This window comes from Chelonia mydas, chromosome 13 (assembly GCF_015237465.2).
Source record: "Chelonia mydas isolate rCheMyd1 chromosome 13, rCheMyd1.pri.v2, whole genome shotgun sequence".
Classification (NCBI taxonomy): Eukaryota; Metazoa; Chordata; order Testudines; family Cheloniidae; genus Chelonia; species Chelonia mydas.
The window spans coordinates 33,683,856-33,708,742 of record NC_051253.2 but is presented as its reverse complement, the minus strand read 5'-3'; the positions used below and the strand labels follow the sequence as shown (position 1 = coordinate 33,708,742).

At 41.8% G+C, this 24,887-nt stretch overlaps 1 protein-coding gene, 1 long non-coding RNA gene and 1 pseudogene across 2 annotated transcripts; all 3 read left to right on the top strand.

Moving 5' to 3' along the window:
• Nucleotides 1–7,082: 7,082 nt before the first annotated feature.
• LOC122462662 lies at nt 7,083–10,315 on the top strand. Its single transcript, XR_006285356.1, has 3 exons — nt 7,083–7,109; nt 7,611–7,711; nt 10,212–10,315. It is a non-coding gene; the product is annotated as an uncharacterized LOC122462662 (long non-coding RNA).
• A 502-nt stretch (nt 10,316–10,817) lies between these two features.
• LOC102942993 lies at nt 10,818–23,966 on the top strand (annotated as a pseudogene).
• On the top strand, nt 13,857–14,816 carry LOC102942771 (olfactory receptor 287-like). The gene has a single exon (XM_027829732.3). The coding sequence runs from the start codon at nt 13,890–13,892 to the stop codon at nt 14,814–14,816; it is 927 nt and encodes a 308-aa protein (XP_027685533.2). The 5' UTR covers nt 13,857–13,889.
• Nucleotides 23,967–24,887: the final 921 nt, after the last annotated feature.

Here is a 24,887-nt window from a genome sequence, read left to right as displayed (position 1 = left end):
GCATATAATACACATTGGTGAATGAGATGGCAAACAAATCTGGATTATATTTAGGGTTATTTTGAGAAATCATATCAACATATAGACAGTGTGAAAATGGAGGCCTCCGGCCCTTGAACAAAAGAAGCGATATCTAACAGCACTGGACTATAAGTTCCACTTTAAGTGGTGTCCCAGGCTCAGCTGGTGAGTGGACTGAAATACATGAACTCTCCAGTCCATGTATTTTATCTTACTGTGCAATGAATATTTAGCTACAGGAAGATTCTGTAGAGCACAGATATAAGAAAAAAATCTCCTTATAATTTCAAATATGGAAATGAATGCCCTTCATTTTTCAATGTAATTGTAATAAGAAATGTCCTCTGTATGTGAATAATTGATGTCTGTTGTATATTTGCTTACAGCCCATTCATAACATCAGAATGTAAATGAAGTTTGTATTGTACCTTTTTGTCCCCCAATCCTTTGGAAAGTATTGTGCTTATTTAAGATGGGATTTTTCAAAAGAGTGCAAGAAAATGAGACAACCAGCTGCCTTTGCAGTGTCCTAGCAGTGAGGGTAATAAAACATTGTAACAGTTTGCCAGGGAAGTTGTGGACTCACAATAACTTGAAGTATTTAAGGCAAGATTAGATCTCTTTGTAAAAGGCATGCTTTAATCCAGCATCTGGGAGAAATTCTGAGGCCTGTATGTATTTGTGTATGTGGGTTTGTGGAGTCAGCCTGGATGGTGGTGGTGATTCCTACCTGCCTTGCAGCCTGTGAAAATGTGAGTCTATGAATCCACCTGTTCATCCCCCTTCTTCATGGCCTTGTGGACTCAGGTTCCCAAGCCTATGCTTGAGCGTCCATCTGGGTTTACAATTGCTAGACCAGGTCCCACAGCCATGGTAACATGTCCATATTGCACGATGCAGAACTTCTGACTCAGGTTTGTGGGTTGAGCTGTGTCCATCCAGCAAAATGATAGTGCTTGGAGCCAAGTCACAGCAGGACGTGGGCTCTGACCCGTGCCCCTAGTACAGTCCTAGGACCCGGGTCCTGAGTGCTTGCTGACTTAAGTTTGATTTGTGTGTGGACAGAAGAGGGCCTTGGTCTCAAACCTGTGTCAGACACCCAGGCTTACTGTGCTATGTAGACATACCAAGAGAGAACAGATTTGCCTGCATTGCCCTCAACATTCTAACAAAACTTGCATTCAGACAATGACTATAATCAAATGCCATGCTTCAGGGCTTCAGCTGGTCACATGCAAGGGTCAGGAAGAAGGTGGGATTTGTTCCCCTGCTGCTCCGTATTCTGTGGGTGGCAGTGGTGGTGGTTTTGTTTGTTTAAACCTTCCTCTGAAGCATCAGAGATTGGAAACAGCGGGAGACAGGACACCGGACACGGTGGGTCGGTGATCTGAAGTGGTACAGAAACTTCTTTCTCAAGAGCTTGGTTGGTATGTCTTCCTCATATGATCAGGTCGAAATGATCCTCAGATGTCAGGTCAGGAAGGAATTTTCCCCTTGGGGTTTTTTCACCCTCCTCAGCATGGGACATAGATTACTTGGTACAATCATCTGGACAGATCTCAGGTGACCAGTTCCCTGTCCTTGCAGGGGCCTTGGGCATTGGTGTCACCTCGGTCTCTCCTGGTCTCTGCCTGTGGCTCACAAAGCTTAGTCTCTTAAGGACTGAAAGTCTAACCCAAGTAATTGATCTCAATATATGTGTAACTGGATGAAATTCAATGGCCTGTGATACACAGAACGTCAGACTAGATAGTCTAATGGTCCCGTCTGGCTTTACACTATGACTTTCGATTCAAGGAGGTTGCTTAACCCTCTTAGACCTCACTGGTAAAACCCATTTCTCAGTCACCAGAACTGGCCAAATGTTTTCAATGTTTCACATGATATTTCATCAAAATCAAAATGTTTCATGAAAACAATGTGATTTCAAATAATTTAGCTTATTTTTACAGAAATAATCTGAAAGTAAATGAAATAAAATGTTAGTTTTGTTGCTTTTCAAACTAAATATTTTGTTACAGAATAATAAAAAACGTCCCCAAAATCATGCCAACTTTTTTGGAGACATACATTTTTATTTTTCAATCAGATCTGTTAAATCACACACATTTGGGATTTGGGCCTGTGCATACTGGGGAACAAATTTGGTCCTTACAGCATCATAGATGATGTAGTTGGGGTTTACCAAAGGCTCGTGAGTGAGATTCAATAGAATTTTTGCACTTAACTCCACTTGGTGTCTTTGGACATCCCATCCATAATTAGAGCTTCCTGGAAAATGGACTGTCCATAACATAGGAAATTCCAATAGCTTGACATTTCTTTTCATGCTGAATCAGGATGAAAAGATGAACTACCAAATATTTTTGTGGAATCAAATGTTCAAAAAATTTTAGTCTCAGAAATGTCAAAACATTTCATGTTGATCAGAACTAGAGCAGGTCAGAACCCAGAATTTCTGTTCCATTAGAATTTCCAAAATGTCATTTTTTTCTTTTATTCTGAATGAGAACAAAAATAAAGATTTCAGAATTCCCTACAGACCAAAATTCTGATACGTTTTTTTGTATAAAAAAATCAAAACAAAAGTTGGACAGCCCAGTTCTCCAGTTGTCCTAGGAAGACAGATGACCCTGTTGTAGATTCAATACTCAGAAGAATTGAAAGAATGTTCTGCAAGGGACTGGTGGACAACAGCATGGTGTGCTGCCTTCCCAGAGCTAAAGGCTAGTCTACACTAATGCTTAGGTTGATCTAAGTTCAGTTATGAAAGTTACATAACTGAAGTTGACGTAACTTTGATCAACATACAGCAGTGTCTACACCACGCTATGTCGACGGGAGACGCTCTCCCATCAGCATAGCTTCCATCCCTTGGGGAGGTGGAGTACAGATGTTGACAAGAGAGTGTTCTCCCATTGACTTAGCATGTCTTCACCAGACCCGCTAAATCAACATTGCTGTATCGATCGCAGCAGTGCCGATTTAGCCAGTAGTGTAGACATGGCTTAAGACTGGGTGGCTTGGTGGTCTGAAGTGGTACAGAAAATTCTTTCTCAAGATCTTGGTGGTATGTCTTCTTCACATGAAATAAAATAAGGCTTCTGAAGTCAACAGGTAAGGATGCATTGGTGGTGGTTCATAATACACTAATGACATTGTGCTGTGGGATATCTCACAATAGATGACTTCTGGGAACTTGGAAGCATGCTGAAGAAGAAGAACATCCAAGCAATCTTCTCTGAGATCTTTCCTGTCCCATGAATGAAAGAAGACTGAATGAAGAAGAGTGTGGAGGTGAAGGCTGGCTAGGTAAGTGGTGTAGGGTACAGGGTCTTGGTTTTGTGGAACATCAGTCCACTTTCTATGGAGGGGGGATATATAGTTTGGATGGAGTCCACCTCAGTACAAGTGGGACCAGTCTTCTTGGGGACAGGCTGGTTAGAGTAGTCAGGAGGGGATTAAAGTAATAGCAAAAGGGGAGGTTAAAAAGAGGGAAGATATGAGCACTCAGAACAAAATGGAAATATTGAGAACAAAATTAATCAAGGAACCAAAGGACATGAAGAGAAGAAATTACTGAACTGCCTATACACGAATGCTAGGGGTCTGGGTAACAAACAAGGGGATTTGGAATTGTTCGTTTATTAGAATAAATTTGATCTGTTTGGTATTACTGAAACTTGGAGGGATGATTAATGCAACTGGAATGTTAAAATCAATTATTATAACCTATTTAGGAAAGATCAAATAGGGAATGGCACTGTAGGTCATAAATGACATTACTTGTTTCTGAGTTACTGAAAACTTGGAAGAAAATGATCTTAAATGCTTATGGATCAATGTCCTAACAGACAAAGCACAAGATGGTTTCTGCTACAGACCACCAAATCACAACTGGGAACAAGATGACCACCTCTTTATGCACCTATCTATAATGTGCAGGAAAAAACTTGTGATCATGGGGCATGCCAATGTGAGTGACATATGCTGGAGGTTGTTTGCTGTCAGTCCTAAAACATCCTTGTAATTTCTAAACATCATAGATGACAATTTTCTAACTCAATAAATGTTGCATTCTGCATGGGGTAGTTCTACATTAGACCTTATCCTGACAGATAAAGAGGAACTGATCACAGACTTAAAAAATTAATGGTAGCATAGGTACTAGAGGTTATGATCTGATTACATTTATAATGTGAAACCAGAATAAAGTCCATATCAGTAATATATATTACTCCTGAGGGAATTCTGTACCACTGCACACACAAAGAATTCATTTGTCCTGCAGAATTTTTGCCAGCGGAAACTACATTCTGCCCCAGAAGTGCTGGGCAAAAGGAGGAACTGCAGCACTTTTGGGGCAGAATGTATTTTCTGTGCGTGTGGGGAGGGGGGCGGGGGATGCTGTGTGTGTGCAGTAGTGCAGAATTCCCCCCAGGAGTAGAAGTTCATCACAGTGGAGCCAAGTTAGGACAGAGTGGCGCTACCGGGGGGGGGGGGGGAGGTGTCACACACTGGGGTTCAGAATGGCTAATGGGGGGACAGACTGGGGCATGGGCTCAGGAGCTAGTGGGGTGACAGCATTGAGCCAGGGCCTGAATAGGAGTGGGGGTGCAAGGCCACATGGGGATGGGGGGATGGGGCAGGGGCAGATACGCCTGACTGAATGGGAGAGGCTTGGGGTAAGCAAGGGTCTGCATGGGGGAGATGTCCCAACTCTGCCCCCCAATCCAGCCCCTCCCCCTCAAAAAACCTCTTCCATACTTCTCCCACCCACACCCAACAACCCTCCAGGTTCACTCCAAGTTCTTTCCTTCTCCCTCAGCTCCTCCATTACCCCTGACTCCCCCAAGCCTTTGCACTGCTTCTGACAGGTGCAGGGAATACAATTTGGTATTGTAATTTAAATGAATTACTTAAAGTTCTGTATTAATATGCCTAGTAAGGAATCTATTTGTTAAAAAACAATTACCAGAATCTTTGTGTGTGTGGTCTGTATCGTTACAGACATACTTGCTGACAGATATTTTGAAATAAATTACCAAAATAATTGAAACTGGCATGATTATATTGTGTTATTTTGACAAATAAAATATGCAGAATTTTAAAATATTGTGAGCAGAATTTTTAATTTTTGGCACAGAATTCCCCAGGTATTTTATATATATATATAGTTATAGTTATAGTTAGTTATAAAATGTGGTGCTTTAGTGGGACCAGATTCACAAAGCTAAAAGCAATTATGAGCCAGATGAACAGAGACAAAGAGTTTAATCATGAAAATGTAAATGATGCTTGGGAATAATTCAAAAAACACTTTACTAGATTCCCCTAAAAGCCACGATTCCACAATTGAGGAAAAATGTGCTGGTTTAAAAATGACCTTGTTTAGAGGGAAAGTGAAGGCAGCTATAAAAATTAAGAAACAATAAATGAAGAAAGTAGTAATAGTAATGAATATAAAGCAGAAGTTAGGAATTGTAGAAAAATAATAAAGGAAGCAAAGGCACACAAGGAGAAATCTATGGCCAGCAGAGTTAAGGACAATAAGGCATTTTTACAATATATTAAGAACAAAAAGAATCCTGTCAATGGTGTTGGTCCATTAATAGATGGAAATGGCAGAATTATCAATGATGAGAACATAAAAAAGGCCATAATGGTCAGACCAATGGTCCCTCTATCCCAGCATCCTCTCTGCTAACAGCGGCCAATGTCAGGTTCCTCAGAGGGAATGAACAGAACAGGTAATCATGGAGTGATCTTTCCCCTGTTGCCCATTCCCATCTTCTGGCAAAACTCCAGAAAAGGCATAAGTGTTCAATAAATGTTTCTGTTCTGAATCTGGGGATAAAGCAGATGATATAGTTTCATCATATGGCAATAACAACACTCTTTCCATTCTGCTGATATCTCTGGAGGATGTTAAACAGGATCTACTAAAGTTAGATATTTTTAAACCAACAGGTCCAGAGAACCTGCATCTAAGAGTTTAAAATACCTGGCTGAGGAGCTCATTGGACTGTTAATGTTGATTTTCAATAAATCTTGGAATACTGGGGATGTTCCAGAAGACTGGAAGAAAGCTAGTATGCCAATTTTTAAAAGAGGTAAATGGGATGACCCAGGTAATTACAGACCTGTCAGCCTAACACTGAACCCTGGCAAGATAATGAAGTGGCTGATATGGGCCTCAATTAATACATAATTGAAGGGGAGTAATGTAATTAAAGCAAATCAGCATAGGCTTATGGAAAAGAGATACTGTCAAAGGAATGTAGTGATATACATATTTGTAATGAGATTACACATTTGGTTGCTAAAGGTGATTGTGTTACCATAATACACATAGACTTCTGTAAGGCATTTGATTTGGCATCACACAATGTTTTGCTTAAAAAATAGAGTGACCTAAAATTAACATGGGACATGTTAACTGGATTAAAAACTGGCTAAGTGATAGGTTTCAAAATGTAACTCAAATGGGGAATGGTCCTCGAGGAGGGGTGTTTCCAGTGGTGTCTGGAAGCAATCGGTTGTTGGCTGTATACTATTTAGCATTTTTAACAATGACCTGGAAGAAAACATAAAATCATCACTAATGAAGTTTGCAGATGACACACAAATTGGAGGAAGGGTAAATAATGATGAGGACGGGTCACTGATTCAAAGTGATTTGGGTGACTTGGCAAGCTAGGCACTAGCAAGCAATGTGTGTTTTAATGTGGCTAAATGTAAATATATACATCTAGGAACAAAGAATGTCGGCCGTACTTGCACAATAGGGGACTGTAGTGGGGCGGCTGCCCCACTCCTGGAGAACAGGGATTGAAAGCAGCCAAGCTAGGCTGATTGAAGAAGCAGTCACAGCTGTGGCCAGCTCAATTAAGGCCCAGCTGGCCCTGATAAGAGGGCTGTGGGGCCAAGAAACAGAGGAGTCTCACTCTAGCTCTGGAGTGGGATGGGCTAGCTGCCTGAGAGTAAGGGACCTGAGGCAAAGCAGTGCTGGGGAAGGGCAAAGGGAGCTGGGGAGCTCCAGCCTGGTAAACCCCCAGGCTGCAGGCCTTGTTGAAGGCCTACAAAAGGTACTAGGGGCTGCAGAGATACAGGCTGGGGATAGGCAAAGGCAGCAGGTCCTACCTCCTTGCCAATGATGAGTGGCCATTACAGACTGCAGTCTGCCCCAGTGAGTGGGGGCTAGATGATGACTGGCAGTAGCCACTGAGGCAAGGTGGGTTTAGAGGGTTGGGGGTTCCCCTAGAAGGGGAGACCCAGAGTGTGGGGGCACTGCAGTGGGGCAGCACCCTGAGGTAACGGTAAGATCATTTTCTTCCAAGTTATCAGTAACTCAGAAACAAGTAATGTCACTTATGACCTACAGTGCCATTCCCTATTTGATCTTTCCTAAATAGGTTATAATAATTGATTTTAGTATTCCAGTTGCATTAATCATCCCTCCAAGTTTCAGTAATACCAAACAGATCAAATTTATTCTAATCCCCTTGTTTGTTACCCAGACTCCTAGCATTCGTGTAGAGGCAGTTCAATAATTTCTTCTCTTCATGTCCTTTGGTTCCTTGATTAAGGGACATGGGGCCTGAGACAGGTGAGACACCTGCCAGCAGAGGGCTCTCCAAGGCCTGGAAAAGAGCTAATTCCCAGATGACCAGCAGGAGGCGTCGCACTGGTGAGTCTTCCAATCGCTACAGGGACTCTACCCTGGAAAGCTGTGGCTCTGAAAAAGGTCTGGGGGTCCTGGTCATGCTGTGGCCAAAAAATCTAATGTGACCCTGGATTGCATAAATGGGAGGCTCTTGAGGAGGAGTAGAGAAGTTGTTTTACTTCTCTATTTGGCAATGGTGGAATTGCTGCTGGAACCCTGTGTCCAGTTCTGGGGCCCACAATTCAAGAAAGATGTTGACAAATTGGAAAGAGTTCAGCGAAGAGCAAAGAGAAACTAGAAAACGTGTCTCAAGGAGTTCAAACTACTTAGCTTAACAAAGAGAGGGAAAAGGGGTGACTTGATCGCAGTCTCTATGCAGGGAACAAGTATTTAATAATGGGCTCCTCAGTCTAGCAGATAAAGGTCTAACATGATCCAATGGCTGGAAGTTGAAGCTAGACAAATTCAGATTGGAAATAAGGTGTAAAATTTTAACATTGAGAGTAATTAACCATTGGAAGAATTTACCATGCTAGATTCTCCATCACTTATAATTTTTAAATTAAGATTGGATATTTTTCTAAAAAATCTTCTCTAGAAAATATTTTGGAGAAGTTCTCTTGCCTCTGTTATACAGTTGGTCAGAGCAGATGATACAATGTTCCCTTTGGGACTTGGAGTCTATGGAATCTATGGTTTGTTAAAAGTTCTGATGGTGTTAACATGTTCCCGTGGAACTCTTCTGTCAGAAAACTTTTGACCGCTCTACTTCCAACACTTCAGAATGAAATATTTCATTTCCGTATCCCTTCAAAATTAAAAATATTTGGTATTAATGAACATGTTGACTTAAAATGGTATTGAAACACATCATTTTAATGTCAATCTGTGTATTTTATTTTCAAATAAGGATTTGATTTTTAAATATATTTGTTTCAATTTGATTTTGGAAACAGAAAAAATGTTTTGATTTTTTTTTACTGTCCAACTTAAATATGTAGCTTTCATTTTCCAACAGAAAATTGAGATATTTTGTCAAAATTGACATTTTCTTGTGGACAATTTTTGATTTCAGCTATTCCACATTTTCTGATATTAAGATGTACTGTGGAAAAAAAGATTAGCTTGCTTCTCCTAGCTCAATTATTTATCTATCAGCAATGAACTGCCCCTTACCACGCCACCTGGGGTTTCTTTGTCCTTCCTTTTATGGTTTGTGTTCTGGCAGATTGGTTTGTTTTTCCTTCACCATTGATTTCACAATGTGAAGGAATTTATTCTGCTTGGCTTCCCTAGCTCTTGGTATTTACTGATCTCTCTCTTCTTGCTATTCTTGTTCACATACCTCTTGATGGCCATGGGAAACATCTGTAAACAATACCTGCATAATGGGCTACTCCTGCTCTATTGAAGGAATAAATGTAGACAGACACCTGAGGTCACTACATGGAGGGTATTTTGGTGCCTCAAGATACACATAGACACATTGGCGCCTAACTCCCACTGAAATCAATGGGAGTTAGGCACCTAAATACCTTTGAGGAGCTGGGCCTCAATGGGATTTTCAAAAGTACCTAAGCAGGATAGCCATGTAACATCCAAAGGGAGTTAGGCACCTCATCTGTTCAGGTGCTTTGGAAAGTCCTCCTAGGCTCCTGCTGCACCTTTATGTGCATAAACACCTGGCCTACAAGATCAAAGTGTGAGTGGGCACCTCACTGTCTGGCTGCTGTTTCTCCTGCAGAGGTTGCCTGGTACATGAGGAGGGAATGACGAATACTTTGTGCTTTATTTTACTTTCCTGTATTTCAAGACAACAAACCACTTTCTAACTCAATTGAGTGAAGGGAAACAAAAAAGGAAATGTGTTTTTGAGAATGAAATGCAGTGTCTACTAGATTTCAGTTCAGGGCAAGAGAATGAGACATGGGCACCTATAGTTCCTGATATCCCAAGTCAAACTGGGTCAGATCCCCAGTGGATATAAGTTAGAATTGCTCAACTGAAATCAATAGAGGTTTGCTGATTCACATAAGGCAAGGATCTGGTCCATGCAGTTTGACCAGGGTTGTGATTCCCCTCTGCACCTCTAAAATTCAGGCACATGCTATGTTCACATGGGGCAGGATCCTGCTCCTGTGCCAGTGCAAATCTGGAGTAACTCTCCTGAAGTCAGTGGAGTTACACTTGTGTAAGCCCAGTGTCAGTGAGTGGATGATCAGGAGAAGAGACTCTGGTTTTTGGCCCATTGGAGTCAATGGGCCTGATTCTTCCTCTCATTCACCCCCGTGTAAATCTGGAGTAATTCCACTGCACTCAGTTTGGCTGATTCCCCTCTCACCCATTCCAGCATGAATCTCCCTTGTCTGTGCCTCGGTTTCCCCATCTGTAAAATGGGGATCGTGACCCTGACTTCCTTGGTAAAGTTCTTTGAGAGCTACTGATTTAAACCCCACTATAAGAGCTAAGTGTTGTTGCTATTGGTTGGCTGCCTAAATCTGTCCCACTGCGCTCTGTTATTCAGCCAACTCGTCTCAGGACTGGATCCACGAATAATGATGGAGGTTTGACATGCGGCAAGAGCATGTAGAAGTTGCTCAGAATTTAGTGCAGAGGAAATCTATGAAGGTAGGTATGTATGAGTTTACAAAACCCATGTGGGAATTAGAGCCAGCTTCTCTGAGGATTGGCTCTTGAATTATTTGGTTCATGGCCCCTCAAGCAATTCCCTCTGTAGTTCTGAGAGAGTCTGTGAATTTCTCTGAAGATTATGTCCCAAGGTGGCCGCCTGAGCTGATGAAATAAGCCATCCTGAATTGAACACTCTTACGTTGCCTGAATGGAGCACCTAAGAAGACAGTAGTATATAAGAGATAGATAAATAGACTTCAGTGCCATAGGGGAGAGAGAGGAAGACAATAGCATATAAAATACACATAGTTCATTTTCAATTATAAGTATATACTAAGATATGCTGATAATCTATTAAGGATATTTGATGGCTGACTTCATTAGAGCAGGTTTGTGTGCTTGAATCTTTTGAAAATATTCAAAAAATGTGTCAGAGAAGCAGAATTATTGTCTGTTTAAAAAATAACTGTTGGTTTTTTCTCTCCATGCTTAAGAGAGCACCTTTTTTCTACATTTGATGTGATAGCAATTATGTTTCATTCAGGATGCATCCACAGAACTGCCACCCACACAGTGAGTATTCTGAAAGTTCTTTGAGTATCTACTCAGAATGCTTATAAGTTACACCGGTTTAAATGAAATCAGATGTGGTGGTATTATTATTCCTAGCATTCAAATTAATACTAGTTTAGAGGAAGTTGCACAAATCCCTCAAATTCCATGGATTTGTGTTCATAATTCCCTCAAGCGTCATAGAGCATGCAATCCTATGCTTCTGCATTGCGCTCACTCTCCAGTATAAAAACGTTAGGCCATTTCGCTTTCGGTTTCTGGTCAGTTTGACCTTCTTGCTGTCTTACAAAATAGTTGTAGTTTTGCAAACTATGCAGAGATATTCTGTTTTATTTTGGCAGGTCTAATCTTCCCCCAAACTTAGTCTGAGTCATATACGGTGACTTTAGAGGGGAAAGAAAGACAAAGATTCTAGTGATTGTATCACCAACAGAATTGTTTACTACATTCATGTCAGTGACTCTTGTGAGAACATCTTGAAGACAGTGCAGTTTGCAGAGAGGCTAATTAAACTGAAGAAAATGGGATCACACTTCATATTAGGGTTCCCTTTCTGGGTCCTTTAGAAACAGGCTTGGAATTATCGGATTTTTATCGGTAAATGACAAATGTTGACTTCACTGCACACCCAGAAAATGACATCAATATATTTCCATCAATAATCCAAATTAACAGGTAAGGAAGGAAAATGCTGCTTAAAGGTATTTGCTCTGCTTATTTTGACAAGTGATGTTGACAGAGTTTTAACAGTTATAAACCTTTAACATTCTGAATCTCAACATCTACTGTCATTAAATAATTGTCTGACTCTGCTCCATTGTCTGTCCCACATAATGAACTGCAACTCTGAACATTTAATTGATAAAAATGGAAATAAACACTTAAAAGCATAATATTGTGCAAATATGAAAATCAATGCTTAAAAATAAGCATTGATATTAGCGATCAAAATTATGGGGAAAATGAATTCTTTCATGCCTATTGACAAAGTTTAATTGATTTTAAGCATGTTAAAGACATAAGCAGTATATGTTCCCAGGGTTATAAGAACAACAGTAGAAAGTTTCAGAAATGGTTATATATTGGGTTTATAAACACATTTGGAGTGGTTAGCCTCAATACAAATTGGGTAAGCATTTATTAAAGCTTCAATTATTAATCCTTTACAAACTATGTATGAATGGAACCTTAATATAGAGAATACCCAGAATTAGAAGTGAATGGAGTCTGGAAATCGGGGGTACCATCATGGTTACCCATGGCTCAAAGGAGGTATAAGTCAAACATGCACTCCAGCAACAGAGGATTGTTCTTTAATGTCTCAAGGCAGACATTCTGTTCATTCCCTCTGGGGCACCTGGCATTGGCCGCTGTTGGAAGAGAGGATACTGGGCTAGATGGACCTTTGATATCCTAGAATAGCAGGGTTGGAAGGGACCTCAGGAGGTCATCTAGTCCGACCTCCTTGCTCAAAGCAGGACCAATCCCCAATTTTTGCCCCAGATCCCTAAATGGCCCCCTCAAGGATTGAACTCAACCCTGGGTTTAGCAGGCCAATGCTCAAACCACTGAGCTATCCCTCCCCTATTACCCAGTATGGCTGTTCTTATGTTCTGATGTTCTGGCTCTGGAGGGAGTGTGAGCTAATAGCTTAGAACGGTGGTTCTCAAACTCTTTTTTCCATGGACCACTTGAAAATTTCTTAGGGTGTCAGTGACCACTTAATGATCTTTCCAAACATTTGTACCATTAGCTAACTGTTGTAAAGTGATTTGGATAAAAGCTGCGAAATTTGCGAATACAGACTAACACGGCTGTTACTCTGAAACCTTGGATAAAAGCGCGATATAAAAAACCTTAATGTATTTTTTGTGCTACAAATAAAAGCACACTTCATATTTTAATATCGGTAGTCTTACCTTTCTCCCCCGACCACAGCAGCCCCCAAGCTGGGGCTGGAAAGGAGGGTCGTCTCTCCCTGGCATCCGCAGCCCTGGAGCTGGGGAAAGTCACCTCTCTGGCCGCTGCAGCCCTGCACTTCCCAAATTCACCCCACCCACTCTTCTCACCCTGCTGCCCCTCCCTCCTACCCCCTATTCCCTCCAAGACCACAACCTCACCTTACATGTGCGTCTTCTCAAGGGTCCAGGCACCTAATTAGTGAAGCCACACCTTCATGGCTCCACTAATTAGGTGGGTGGCCCTTCATTCTCTTGTGTGCAGCTGCCCAGATGCTCACCTTAGAGGGAAATATCCGTGGACCACCTGAATGGAGCTTGCAGACCACTAGTGGTCCGCAGACCACAGTTTGAGAACCTCTGGCTTAGAAAAAGGAATCAGGATGCTTCAGTTCTGTTTTCCAGCTCTGGGAGTGGGATGTGGTCTAAGGGTTCTAGGGCTAGAAGTCAGGATTCCTGGATTCCATTCCCAGCTCTAGGAGGGAAATGGGGCCTCGTGGTTAGAGCAGAGGGCTGAGAGCAAGAAATCCAGGATCCTGCATCTGGCTTTGGGAGGTCAGTTAGGCCAGGTTTCTTGGCTCTGTGGGAGGAACAGACTCTAAGGCTGGGATTTTCAAAGGAACCTAGGGAAGTTAGGTGCCAATCTGCCATTGAAACTCTAGTTCTCAGAGATGACAACATACTCACATCTCCTATTGAGAACTGAATGTGCACTACTTCACATAAATTGTGTTCAGTATCCTGTAGGATACTGCTCTTTAATGTGAGATGGGGGCTCTTGTCAAGATAGGATATCTTTTTCCTAAGAGAAGCTCTGGTTCAACCATTAGCTACTGGGCTTTGGTGAAAGGAATTACCCAACCTGTGAGATACAGGAGGTCAGACTGTATAATCCCTTTGGGCTTTAAAAAAATAATATAATCTATCTACATGACTGCTCAGTTTGTTAACAATGAGCTGCAATTAACCAAGTCACCTGGGTGTTTCTTTGTCTTCCCTTTATAGTTTCCTGTGTCTTAACAGTTTTAAGAGGGCACCCAATGGCAAAGGGAAATCAGACCAATGTGAGGGAATTTATTCTGCTGGGGTTCCCTGGCTCTCGGTATTTGCAGATTGCTCTCTTCCTGCTTTTCTTGTTCATGTACCTCCTGACGCTGATGGGAAATATCACCATCATCTCCTTAGTGGGGATCCACCGCCACCTGCACACCCCGATGTATTTCTTCCTCTGCAATCTCTCCTTTTTGGACATCTGGTTCACCACAGGCTACATTCTCAAAACTCTTGCTCTCCTAGTGTCCCAAAGCAAAACCATCTCCTTCCCCAGTTGCCTCCTGCAGATGTACTTTGTCTTCTCCCTTGGCTGCACCGAATATCTACTTCTGTCTGTCATGGCCTATGATCGCTATCTGGCCATATGCCACCCATTGCGCTATAGCTGTATCATGAACAGCACTTTGTCCATTCAGCTGGTTCTTGGATCATGGGCAAGTAGCTTCCTGACTACTTCTGTGCTGGCGTTTCTGATCACCAGGTTGTCCTTCTGTGACTCTACCATCATCAACCATTTCTTCTGTGATGTAGATTCTTGGATAGAGCTGTCCTGCACCGACACGCATCTCGCTGAGATGGTGTATATTACCGTATGCTTTATTGTCGTCCTTGGGTCCTGTGCTGTCATCGTGGTCTCTTACATTTACATCATCTCCACTGTCCTGAGAATCCCATCTGACCAAGACTGGCAAAAGGCCTTTTCCACTTGCTCTGCCCATCTCACCGTCGTGGTTTTATGGTACGGCTGCTCCATCTTTCTTTATGTCAAGCCTTCCAAACAAAACTCACTAGAAATGAACAAAGTTGTCACCCTCTTGAACACTATCATGACACCATTGCTTAATCCTTTCATTTACACGCTAAGGAACAAAGACATTAAAGAAATCTTGAGAAAGGCACTCAGTAGGACATAGGGTGAAAAGACAGCAAGTGTAAAAAATCGGGATGGGGTGGGGGCTAATCAGGATTGTCCCTATAAAATTGGGACATCTGGGCACCCGAGTAGGATGATACTATTGCCCAATGGCCTGGATATAATTGATTTAGGCAGGCAGTGACAGGAAATCAAGTGGGAAAATGGAGACGTTTTGACATTTGTGTTCATTCCAAATCACAGCAGAAACAAGTATTTTCCAAACGTCATGTGAAATGGAAATTGCAAAACAAACCCATTTCAAACAGTTTGTTGGGGGGGGGGGGAAGAGAGGGAATCAAAATTCCACTTCAAAATGTTTGTTTTGCAATGTACGCTATTCCATTTATTTTAACATTGTCATGACATGTCAGTAGTGTGCACTCTATGGCATGCCTTATGTCAAGTTTTCACAATATAATAATAAAAGTCAATTTTCTTTTCTTATTTATTTTTTCTCTTCCCTTTTTCCTTTTCACAAACCAACCAGTTTTGGAGGGCAGCTGCTACTTAGCAGAGATTGGAGCAGTTTGCTTCCTCGACAATTTTGAGAAGAAATTTAGGATAAAAGTGTGAAAATGGCAAACTACCTCATTAGAACAGAAACAAGAGCCCTTTTGATCTAGAAAGAAGAGATTGAAATATCTTCTGAGTGGTGACTGTCAGTTTTTTAGTATAATAGAAGAATACAATGCAATAATAGACTATTTCAATGTATATTGTGAAAAATAACAGAAATAATATAAACATGAAAAATAAATTTTGAAAGAAAAATATCTACTCTAAAGCTTAGATTTCAAAAGGAGCTTAAGAGATCAGCTACCCAAATCCCATCAGAAGTGGCTGGCTAACTATCTTGGGATCCTTTTGAAACTGCAGCGTAAATTCTTCCCTCTGACCTATTCCCTAGTACGCTGATCATGAGCATCTATGGTTCGGTGTGTAGGGCACTGAACTGTGAGCCAGGAAAGTTTGGGTCACTCTGTGACCTTAGTTACACTGATCTAATCCCAGAGAAACACCACTGCATTTAACAGCTGGACTCCATAGTGAGCGAGATAAGAAGTTTTTCAGTCTTCTGGTTCTTTTCACAGCACTTCCAGGTACTTGTAGTGGGTTTGGATTCTGTGCCTCCCCTTCCCCATCTGGCCCTTAACCTCTTTGAGAATCCCACGTGAGCAGTGCTAGGCATTCTTATATAAAAAAACTAGAGATGTCCGTGTCTATGGGCCTGATCTCTCCCCCCCGCCCTCATTTTCTCTGGTCTAAATCAGAAATAGCTATCCTTACCTCAAAGGGCCACATTCCCAGCGGGAGCAAATTGGCCACACCTACCAGTGGGGCCAGATCCCCAGCTGGTGTGAATCTGCATAGTTCCAGTGCAGACAGTGGGCCACCTCCACTAATGTCAAAGGGATGAAATGCCCAGCTGTTGTAAACCAACAGAGCTATGTCAGTCAACAGCAGCTGAATACCTGGCACCATCAGCAGTTCCTGACTAAGAACTAGTCAGTGGGCTGACCCTGCCAGCTGTTACTGAGGAAAGTACTTCTTACCCCAGTAATCTCATTGTTACCAATGCAACCACTGCTGTCAGCAGACTTACTCACATGCGTGAGGATTTTCAGGGTTAGGCACATCTGAGGGTATGCATGACTCAGCACCTAACTAGTGTGGTTAACAGAAGGACAAACCACTGACCGGATAGTTCACTCATGCCAGTTTTTTTGCACTGATCTCTCTCCAATAACTTCAATGCAGCAACTTGGGATTTGCCTCAGTGAAAGTGATGGGAGAATTTGGCCTGATGTAGCCAGGTCTGATCCTTTCTCACAGACAGCCTAAGGGAGTTAAACATCCAGCTGGGATTCACAAAGGAGCTTAAGGAAATCCGGTGCCCAACTCCCACTGAAATTCATTGGGAGTTGGGTAGCTAACTCCCTTAGGCCCAGCTGGAAATCATACCCTCTGGTAGCCTTGAAAATTACAACCTGTGTGTGCTGGATCAGTCTGGCCAGGTAAAACACACATGCTTGGCTTGAACCTTATATTCATCCACAGGAGAGAGATAGATTAGTGTGGGCAGCATCCTAGATATGTTCCAGGAATTATTTTGGAGAAGTTCTCTGGCCTTTGTTATACAGGGGGCCAGACTAGATTAGCACAATGGTCCTTCCTGGCATCAGAATCTATGAATCTAAGCATTGCATTCTTCCCCATCTCTTTATTCTAGTCGGTGTCCCCCAGCCCTAATGTAGAGGGACCATCTGCCTTTCTTTAGAGCACCACAAATCACCCTTGATCTAAAAGAATCCCTGTGGTAAGTTGTAACATTTCTCTGTTCATGCAAACCTTCTATGACCCCCTTGGGTACATCTGCAGGGACACAAATCCATTCCATGAAACAGTTGCACCAAGGCCAGAGTTGTAACTCTTGAAACACGGGTACTAGGGTCCCCACAACTTTGGGATGACATGGTAAGAGGAAGCTGGGTTTATTGGACTTTAGCAGTGCATGGACCTTGTGTTTTACAGACATTGGCTTTGTGTTTTCAGAAATAAACTTACTTACAATTTATCTCCTCCTTTATTATTCACCACCATCATATACAGTCTGTTTACTCCTTTTCCCCATTCCCAATCTGTGTCCATTTATTAGTGAAGTTTAAGTCTCGCTGGCTATGTTGCCTTCTTGTGGTAATTATATTTATTTGGCTCGGAGCTTCCAAGCACTGTAGGGGAGATGAAATGATTTGCTATTAGGGTGTCTAGCTCCTTAGGCTGTTTTGAAAATAGGGGCCTAAATCCACACCTTTTTTATGGACAGTTGCTGAGATTGGATGCCTAATCCCTGTGATAATCCAAGCCCCATTGCTCTCATTGTCACATGCTACAGAGCATTGCTTCAGGACTGACCCAGCCCAGTGTTACCGGGAGCTCATTACAGAGAGTGAACTTCAGGAATCTTGTCCCAGGCAGACCAAAACAGCATTTAAACAGGTTTCAGTTCTCAAGAAATCAACTATTAGTCTTGGAGTCACCTTTGTTCCACTTCCACAGATAACCCTACACACCTGGAGTGGTTTCACTGCTCTGGGGAAAGGGTGCAAGGGTCACATCCATAGACACACTGGATTTCCTGAGATGCTGCATTCCAGATGCAGATAGACAGGCTAAGTAGCCAATTCCATACACCAGTAGGTAAACTAAGAAAACAGAAAGAGAAATCACAGGTCAGAATGATATCACCATATGTATAATCCATGTTTAAAAGGCAGGTGAGTTGATTCATATTTTTATTACTTGTAATCTTTCTGTTTCAATTTCAAAGGACCAGATGCTGCCCCACTTGTTTCGGGGTGGATATCTCTGCAAAGTCCCCTTGACTTCTGCCTGGATGCAGCAGTCTGCTCCCACACAGTCAGTTACAGCACAGGGGTCATGGCTGGCAACCCAGCTACTTTCGCTCGCTCACCACAATGACAAACGAGATCAGTTGGTGTGTGTTAGCCATAGTTTCCATTTGTGTGTGTGTGTTAGGGGGTTGCAGGGCATTCTCTGGAGCAGGCACTTAGCTTTGGAATTTACTTTTCACAGAATCTGCCTGTGGTGACATTCACGTTCTAGCACAAGATCTTGTCCCTTGGGTGTTTGTCTGAGCTGATAATGGGGAAAAGATTTAGTTTGTCTCTGGGAGGAATTCGGGGTTAAACATAGATTTGACATTGGACAGAACATTGTCTCCATTCTCAGTTCCACTAAAAATCAATGTCAAAATAGTCACTCGCTTCCAAGATGGCAGGAGAGATTCTCTTATGTGTGAGCAACCTGATATTCAGACTTGCGGGACACTGAGTCAGAAGTGCCAGTGGGTCAAATTTTCAAAGGCACTTAAGTGATTTAAGTATAAAATTCCCTTTAACGTTCAGTCGTACCCCTCTTTTTTTTAAATCATGTCAGCGTGCCTAGAGTGTTTGCTGGTCACATTACTTTATTATGATTATTATGAACGTCTCTCAGTATTACATATGGTGGATTTTTTAAAAAGAAATAGCTTTTACACCATACTAAATCTTGAAGCTGAAAAAAGAGAAAGCTGCTGACTACAATGTATCCACATGAGTCACCAATAAATCCTGGCTGAACGGACTTTGTAGGTTTGGGTAGTCTGGACATTTGTTAAACCCTCTGCAGATTTCCTGCATTTTAGTTGCTGAAATTTATTCATTCTCCTTTGACTTTCTTTCACATTCTCCTGGTGCCTGAGAGTGCTGTGTGCTGGAAGTCACTGACCATGATGTCTTGCAGTCTGAACATGTCCATACCATAGGGATCTCTCCAAGTGCTCCATTAACTGCTGGGATTGTCTTTGTTCCACTTTTCCATAAGTGCTCCCCTTCGAGGCAGAGCTCTTCATACTTCAGCATCTTCTCTCCTTGTTTCTTTTTTATGTTGCTGTCTGCTGGCATGGCAACATCAATGTACACAGGCTTGTTTTGTCTTCTTTTCTCGAACTATGTCATTCTCATTCTGTCTGTGACAATTGCCATATCCCATAACATCTTACCCTGTTCATTCACTTCACTGTGTCTGTTCCTATATTCTCCCCCAGGTAGGCTCTAGCAGCTGCTTAATACTTGTTCCACCATCTGTTCCTTTTTAAAACCCATTCTGCACTTCAAGGAGCGGTCCTGTCGATCGTTTTTACTTCTTACAGAATTAAGATTTAAGGCTTTTTTTCTTGTCCACTCATAATGAGGCTTTCTGCTTCTCTTTTGAGGGATCCTTCTGTCATTAATAGGCTTGATCTCTCTCCGCCATTGTCTGTGCATTGATTTCTGTGTACATCTTTCCAGTCTTTTCTAGCAGTATCCTTTCTCCTTTCTTTCATGATTTCTTGGGCTAGGATGCAGCTCAATCATTGCTTGTTAACATGATCAGATCTTTATTCTGATTGACTCCTCACATATTTTGATATAATATTCTTCATTATCAAGTGCTTCCTCCACAGATAGCAGAATTTCCCCTTTGTCACATCATGGGATTTACATTTTGTCCATGCCTTCGTTGCTCGTCAATACTCTGACATCCAAGCAAGGCAGCTGTTGCTGATACATACACTTTTCTATTCCACTTGACTATTCCAGCCATCTTGTGTGCTGCTGGCGTCACCCGCATATTAATGGCTCAGATCAAATTCTTAAGACTGGAGTTTTGTCCGTAGAGTAGTTCTTACACATCTGCAATATTCTTTCCTTGCTTTGTCTCTCAATTTCTTATGTTGTAGCTCCAACAGTTCCCTGATTCTAAGATATTTGTAGGGGTCATGCTGAGATAGAATGGACAGTTCCTCCATTAATGTGTATGTCATCAGATTGTACCAGTCTGGCCATCTTTACAGATGCTGACACACAGTTAGCCAAGCCAATCAGTAGCTCTATATCTTCACCAAACTTTTCCACATATTATCCATCTTTGTAGCCCCTTTTCGTGACTGTTCATGGAGTTTCAGATTGCCCATGTCTAACAAATGGTTAACTGGTCATTGCTCTTTGCTGATCACCACAATTTATCATATCTCAACAAGATCTGTGCCAGTGGCACCATGGCTACCACAAACAGCACTGGTGCTAAGGCATATCCTTGAAAGATTTCTTTTAATTTAGACCTCATCAATGAGTCCCTTCCAGTGAGAGTCAAGTGCTCCAGTTAAACATAGATTGCTGCAGAAAGGAAATGATCTTTGGATGAGCCTTGGGCATTTTCAGTGTCTCAGTGATCCATGATTGTGAGATGCTTTTGTATGCCTTGAAGGTAGTCTATCCACACAATCACTAACTTTTTCTTTGTTTGATTGCAACTCATGTGATCCTCCTGTTCGGCCTGGGCTGGTTTTTGTCCCTTTCATATTTACTGTACTGTCTCTTTGCTCAGGAACCAGCATTCCATTGCTAACTGGCACTTTCCAGATTTTTTTTGCCAGAATTGTTAGAAGTTTCCATATAGTGGGTAAACATATGGTCAATCTATAATTCTTAGGATCACTGTGTCTGTCTTTCTTTTCTGTATGGGGAGAGTTGTCCCTGTCATCATCCACCCTGGAAATCCGTTCTTCAAACATTTTATGAAGTTTTTTAAAATAAACTATCATGGAGTGTTTCTAAGACGTTTTATCCAGAATCCAAACATATCAGCTGGTCTGAGTGTTTTTTCCAATTTTTCATTCCTCTCAATACCTCATTTCTTTCTTTCTTTTTCTTTCTTTCTTTCTTTCTTTTTCTTTTTTCTTTCTATTCCTCTGGGGTGTGATTTGTAATTTTTTCCTCTCATTTTTAATCCGGTTCACTGTCTGATTATGTTGCACAGTCTCAGACCAGATTTCTTTCCAGTAGTACTGAAACTATTCCACTTCATTTATTGGCTCTCTATTTTTGCCTATTCTGTTTTTAACATCCATCAGATCAAAGAATCTCCTTGGGTCTCTGGTGAAGAGACTGTTCTCTTGGTACTAATAACTTTGTGCTCAATATCTTTCAAGGCTATAACTCAGATGGATCAGCTTTCATTTACATTGTTCCTTGACGACTCTCTCATCCAGCTGCTATCTCCAAGGCCATTTGCTTCTCTTATCTCTTCAGATGGTTTTTCTCATGCATCCCGTAGGCTGATGTAAAAGCTTACTCTTCTGCTTTAACCTTCATTGCCATGAAAGGTGGCTCACATCCTCAGATGGCTTGATCTTACGCTGATGAGCTGCTACCGTTACTGTAGCATAAATTATATAATTCTACCGGCTATTGGTGGTTTTTTTTCCCCACAGTTTCCTTGAGTCCTTCATTAAGTGCTTGTGTTATCATCCAGTCTTTCCTGGTGTAAAAATTTCATACTTGGCAACACTGGTCAATCCTCAGTGTCTCTTACACTTCGGATGATCTCAATCAACAAATTATTCATATTTCCTGTACTTTCTTCAGGTGCTGTTTCATTCATATTTTTCCTCAATTTTTCTTCCTTTGCTGGTTTCTGTTTATCCTGTATCATTGCTTCTACCAAAATGTTTGCATGTAGTTCTACATGACTAACCTTCCTTTTCAGGTTTGCAATCTCCATTTGCATAAATTCTCCTCTTTGGAATAAAGCTCTCAGTTGTGCAGTGAGTCTATGCTCCTTCATTTCTTTCTCTGTGTTGTCATTTCTCTCCTTCCAGTGTTGGAGCATTTGTTTGCTTCAGCCTCTCTTCTGGTTTTGCGAAAGACAACCTCAGATCACTTTTTGGTTTATAAGATGAGTCCTTTTCACTCTCTTGTCGCTAATGATCTCTGGTTGTTTATTTGAACAGTTGAATGATACTTGGGCTTGCCTACCTCCACACAACTCACCCTGCTAGGGGAGGAGGCTGTCCCAGATAAGCTTGTCTGTTCCCCCCCCCCCCCCCCCGCCCCTTTATGGCATTAATAATATTTATCAATTACCTGTATTCTCCATATTAGTTTGGGTTGACAGACTATACCCTGCTGGGTGCTAAACCAGAATTTCTAGGCCTTGGAGGTTTCTTCCACTTCCACTGCCTCCTCCTCATCTTCTTTGTCTTTGTCTTCTTCTAGAATCCTAGAGATGTTAATAGGAATCCATCCAATAAAATTCTACGATATTACATTTTTGTATTTTTCGTAAAGTATTTATAGAATGGCCAGATCCCATGCTGGTGTAAATCATCCATAGCTCCATAGGCGTCAATGGGTCAAATCTCCAGCTGGTGTAAATCAGATGTAGCTCTGTTGAAGTTAGTGGGACAGATTAAAGAGATATTGGGCCAGAGAGAGACAGCAAGAGCATGAATGACTGTATATTCTGGTGGTTAGAGTACTCATCTTCCGATGCAGACGGCTGAGTATCCAGTGCCTCTGCTTCAAAGCCTCTTTTATTATTTAACCACAGTGGAGCAGCTTCAACAGGAGAGACTGGGACAGACTGACATAGGGGTCCCTCTATGTCACAGCTGAGCAGGGTTTTTGTGAGTACCAGTGGGGCTTGATTCTGGGATTTAGGCACCTAAAATGGTAGGTAGGTTGGTGCCAAAGTCGTTCTGTGCAACTAGCCCATTTTGTCTTTTTACAGCACACATTCTATAGGATGTAGTCAGCCTCGGTTTACATTAATCCTTTTGGTCAGATGATTTTGACAGGCCATTTCAATTTACTTCTGTGTTAATTTCATTATTTTTTCCCCCAGTCTGACAGGTCAGATTTCCTGAGTCGGAATCAAACCAAAGTGACTACATTTATTCTCCTGGGACTTTCCAGTAACCCACAGATGCAGATTTTCCTATTCCTGGTGTTTATAGTTATTTACCTAATCACGCTTGTGGCGAACGTGGTGATCATACTGATAAGGGCTGATCCTCACTTTCACACCCTTCCTCTCTCATTTATCCTTTATCGATATCTGCTTTTCCTCAGCCATTGTCCCTAAGATGTTGGTGAATTTCCTAGCAGAGCACAAAATCGTTTCTGCTGATGGCTGCATTGTCCAGATATTCTTCATTTTCCGGCCTACTGGTGCTGACATTTTTATTCTCTCAGCAATGGTGTATTACTGCTGCACTGCCACCTGTGACCCATTGTGTTATATGGAGACCATTAGCAAAGGGATCTGTGTTCTGCTGGTAAGTGGGGCATGGGCAATAGGCTTCATAAATTCCCTGCTTAACAGAGGTTTAGCCCTTAGGTTGCACTTCTGTGGCCCCAATCAAATCAGCCATTTCAGCTGTGAGCTCCCTCCCCTATTGCATCTGTCCTGCACTGAGACCCTCACCAATCAAGTGGTGCTTATCACTTCTGTTGTTATACTTGGATCAAGCTCCTTACTTTTCACCCTGATCTCCTACATTCACATCATCGCCACCATCCTGAGGATACGCTCTGCGGATGGCACCTGCAGCTCCCCCCTGATTGTGGTTGGTTTATGATACCTGACAGGTTCTGTACAGTACACATAACCCAGCTCAGTCTCCTCCATGGTTGTGGATGAAATGTTCTCCATCCAGTACAACATCTTGACCCCGATGCGAAATACCATCATCTACAGCTTGAAAATACAGATGAAAACAGCTGGGGGGAAATTACTGGGGAAATTCAAGTTTCTCAAGTAGTGTTGATCTTATTTTAAAAAAAAATCAAAGAGCATAAAACTGTGGGTAACTTGCGTTTTTGGAGATTCTCAGCTCAGGTATCTGACTGACAGTTTGGGTCAAAGGCTCAGTTGGTGTAAATCGGTGTGGCTCTGTCAAGGTTCCTTCCCCACTCTGAACTCTAGGGTACGGATGTGAGGACCTGCATGAAAACCTCCTAAGCTTACTTTTACCAGCTTAGGTTAAAACTTCCCCAAGGTACAAACTAATTTACCCTTTGCCCTTGGACTTCCACTGCCACCACCAAACGTTTATCTGGGTTATTTTATTAGGAAAGCGTTGTTTGGAAACATCTTTCCCCCCAAAATCCTCCCAACCCTTGCACCCTACTTCCTTGAGAAGGTTTGATTAAAAATCCTCACCAATTTGCATAGGTGACCACAGACCCAAACCCTTGGATCTTAAGAACACTGAAAAAAGCATTCAGTTCGTGAAAAGAAGAATTTTAATAGAAGTAATAGTAACAAAGTAGTAACAATAAAAAGAATCATGTCTGTAAAATCAGGATGGTAAATACCTTACAGGGTAATTAGATTCAAAACACAGAGAATCCCTCTAGGCAAAACCTTAAGTTACAAAAAGACACACAGACAGGAATATCCATTCTATTCAGCACAGCTTAATTTCTCAGCCATTTAAAGAAATCATAATCTAACACATATCTAGCTAGATTACTTACTAAATTCTAGGACTCCATTCCTGTTCTGTCCCCGGCAAAAGCATCCCACAGACAGACTCTTTGTTTTTCCCTCCACCCAGCTTTTGAAAGCATCTTGTCTCCTCATTGGTCATTTTGGTCAGGTGCCAGCAAGGTTATCCTAGCTTCTTAACCTTTTACAGGTGAGAGGATTTTTCCTCTGGCCAGGAGGGATTTTAAAGGGG

Excerpts from the sequence above, each read along its gene's own strand:
- LOC102942771 (XM_027829732.3), top strand. The coding sequence starts at position 13,890 with ATGGCAAAGGGAAATCAGACCAATGTGAGGGAATTTATTCTGCTGGGG.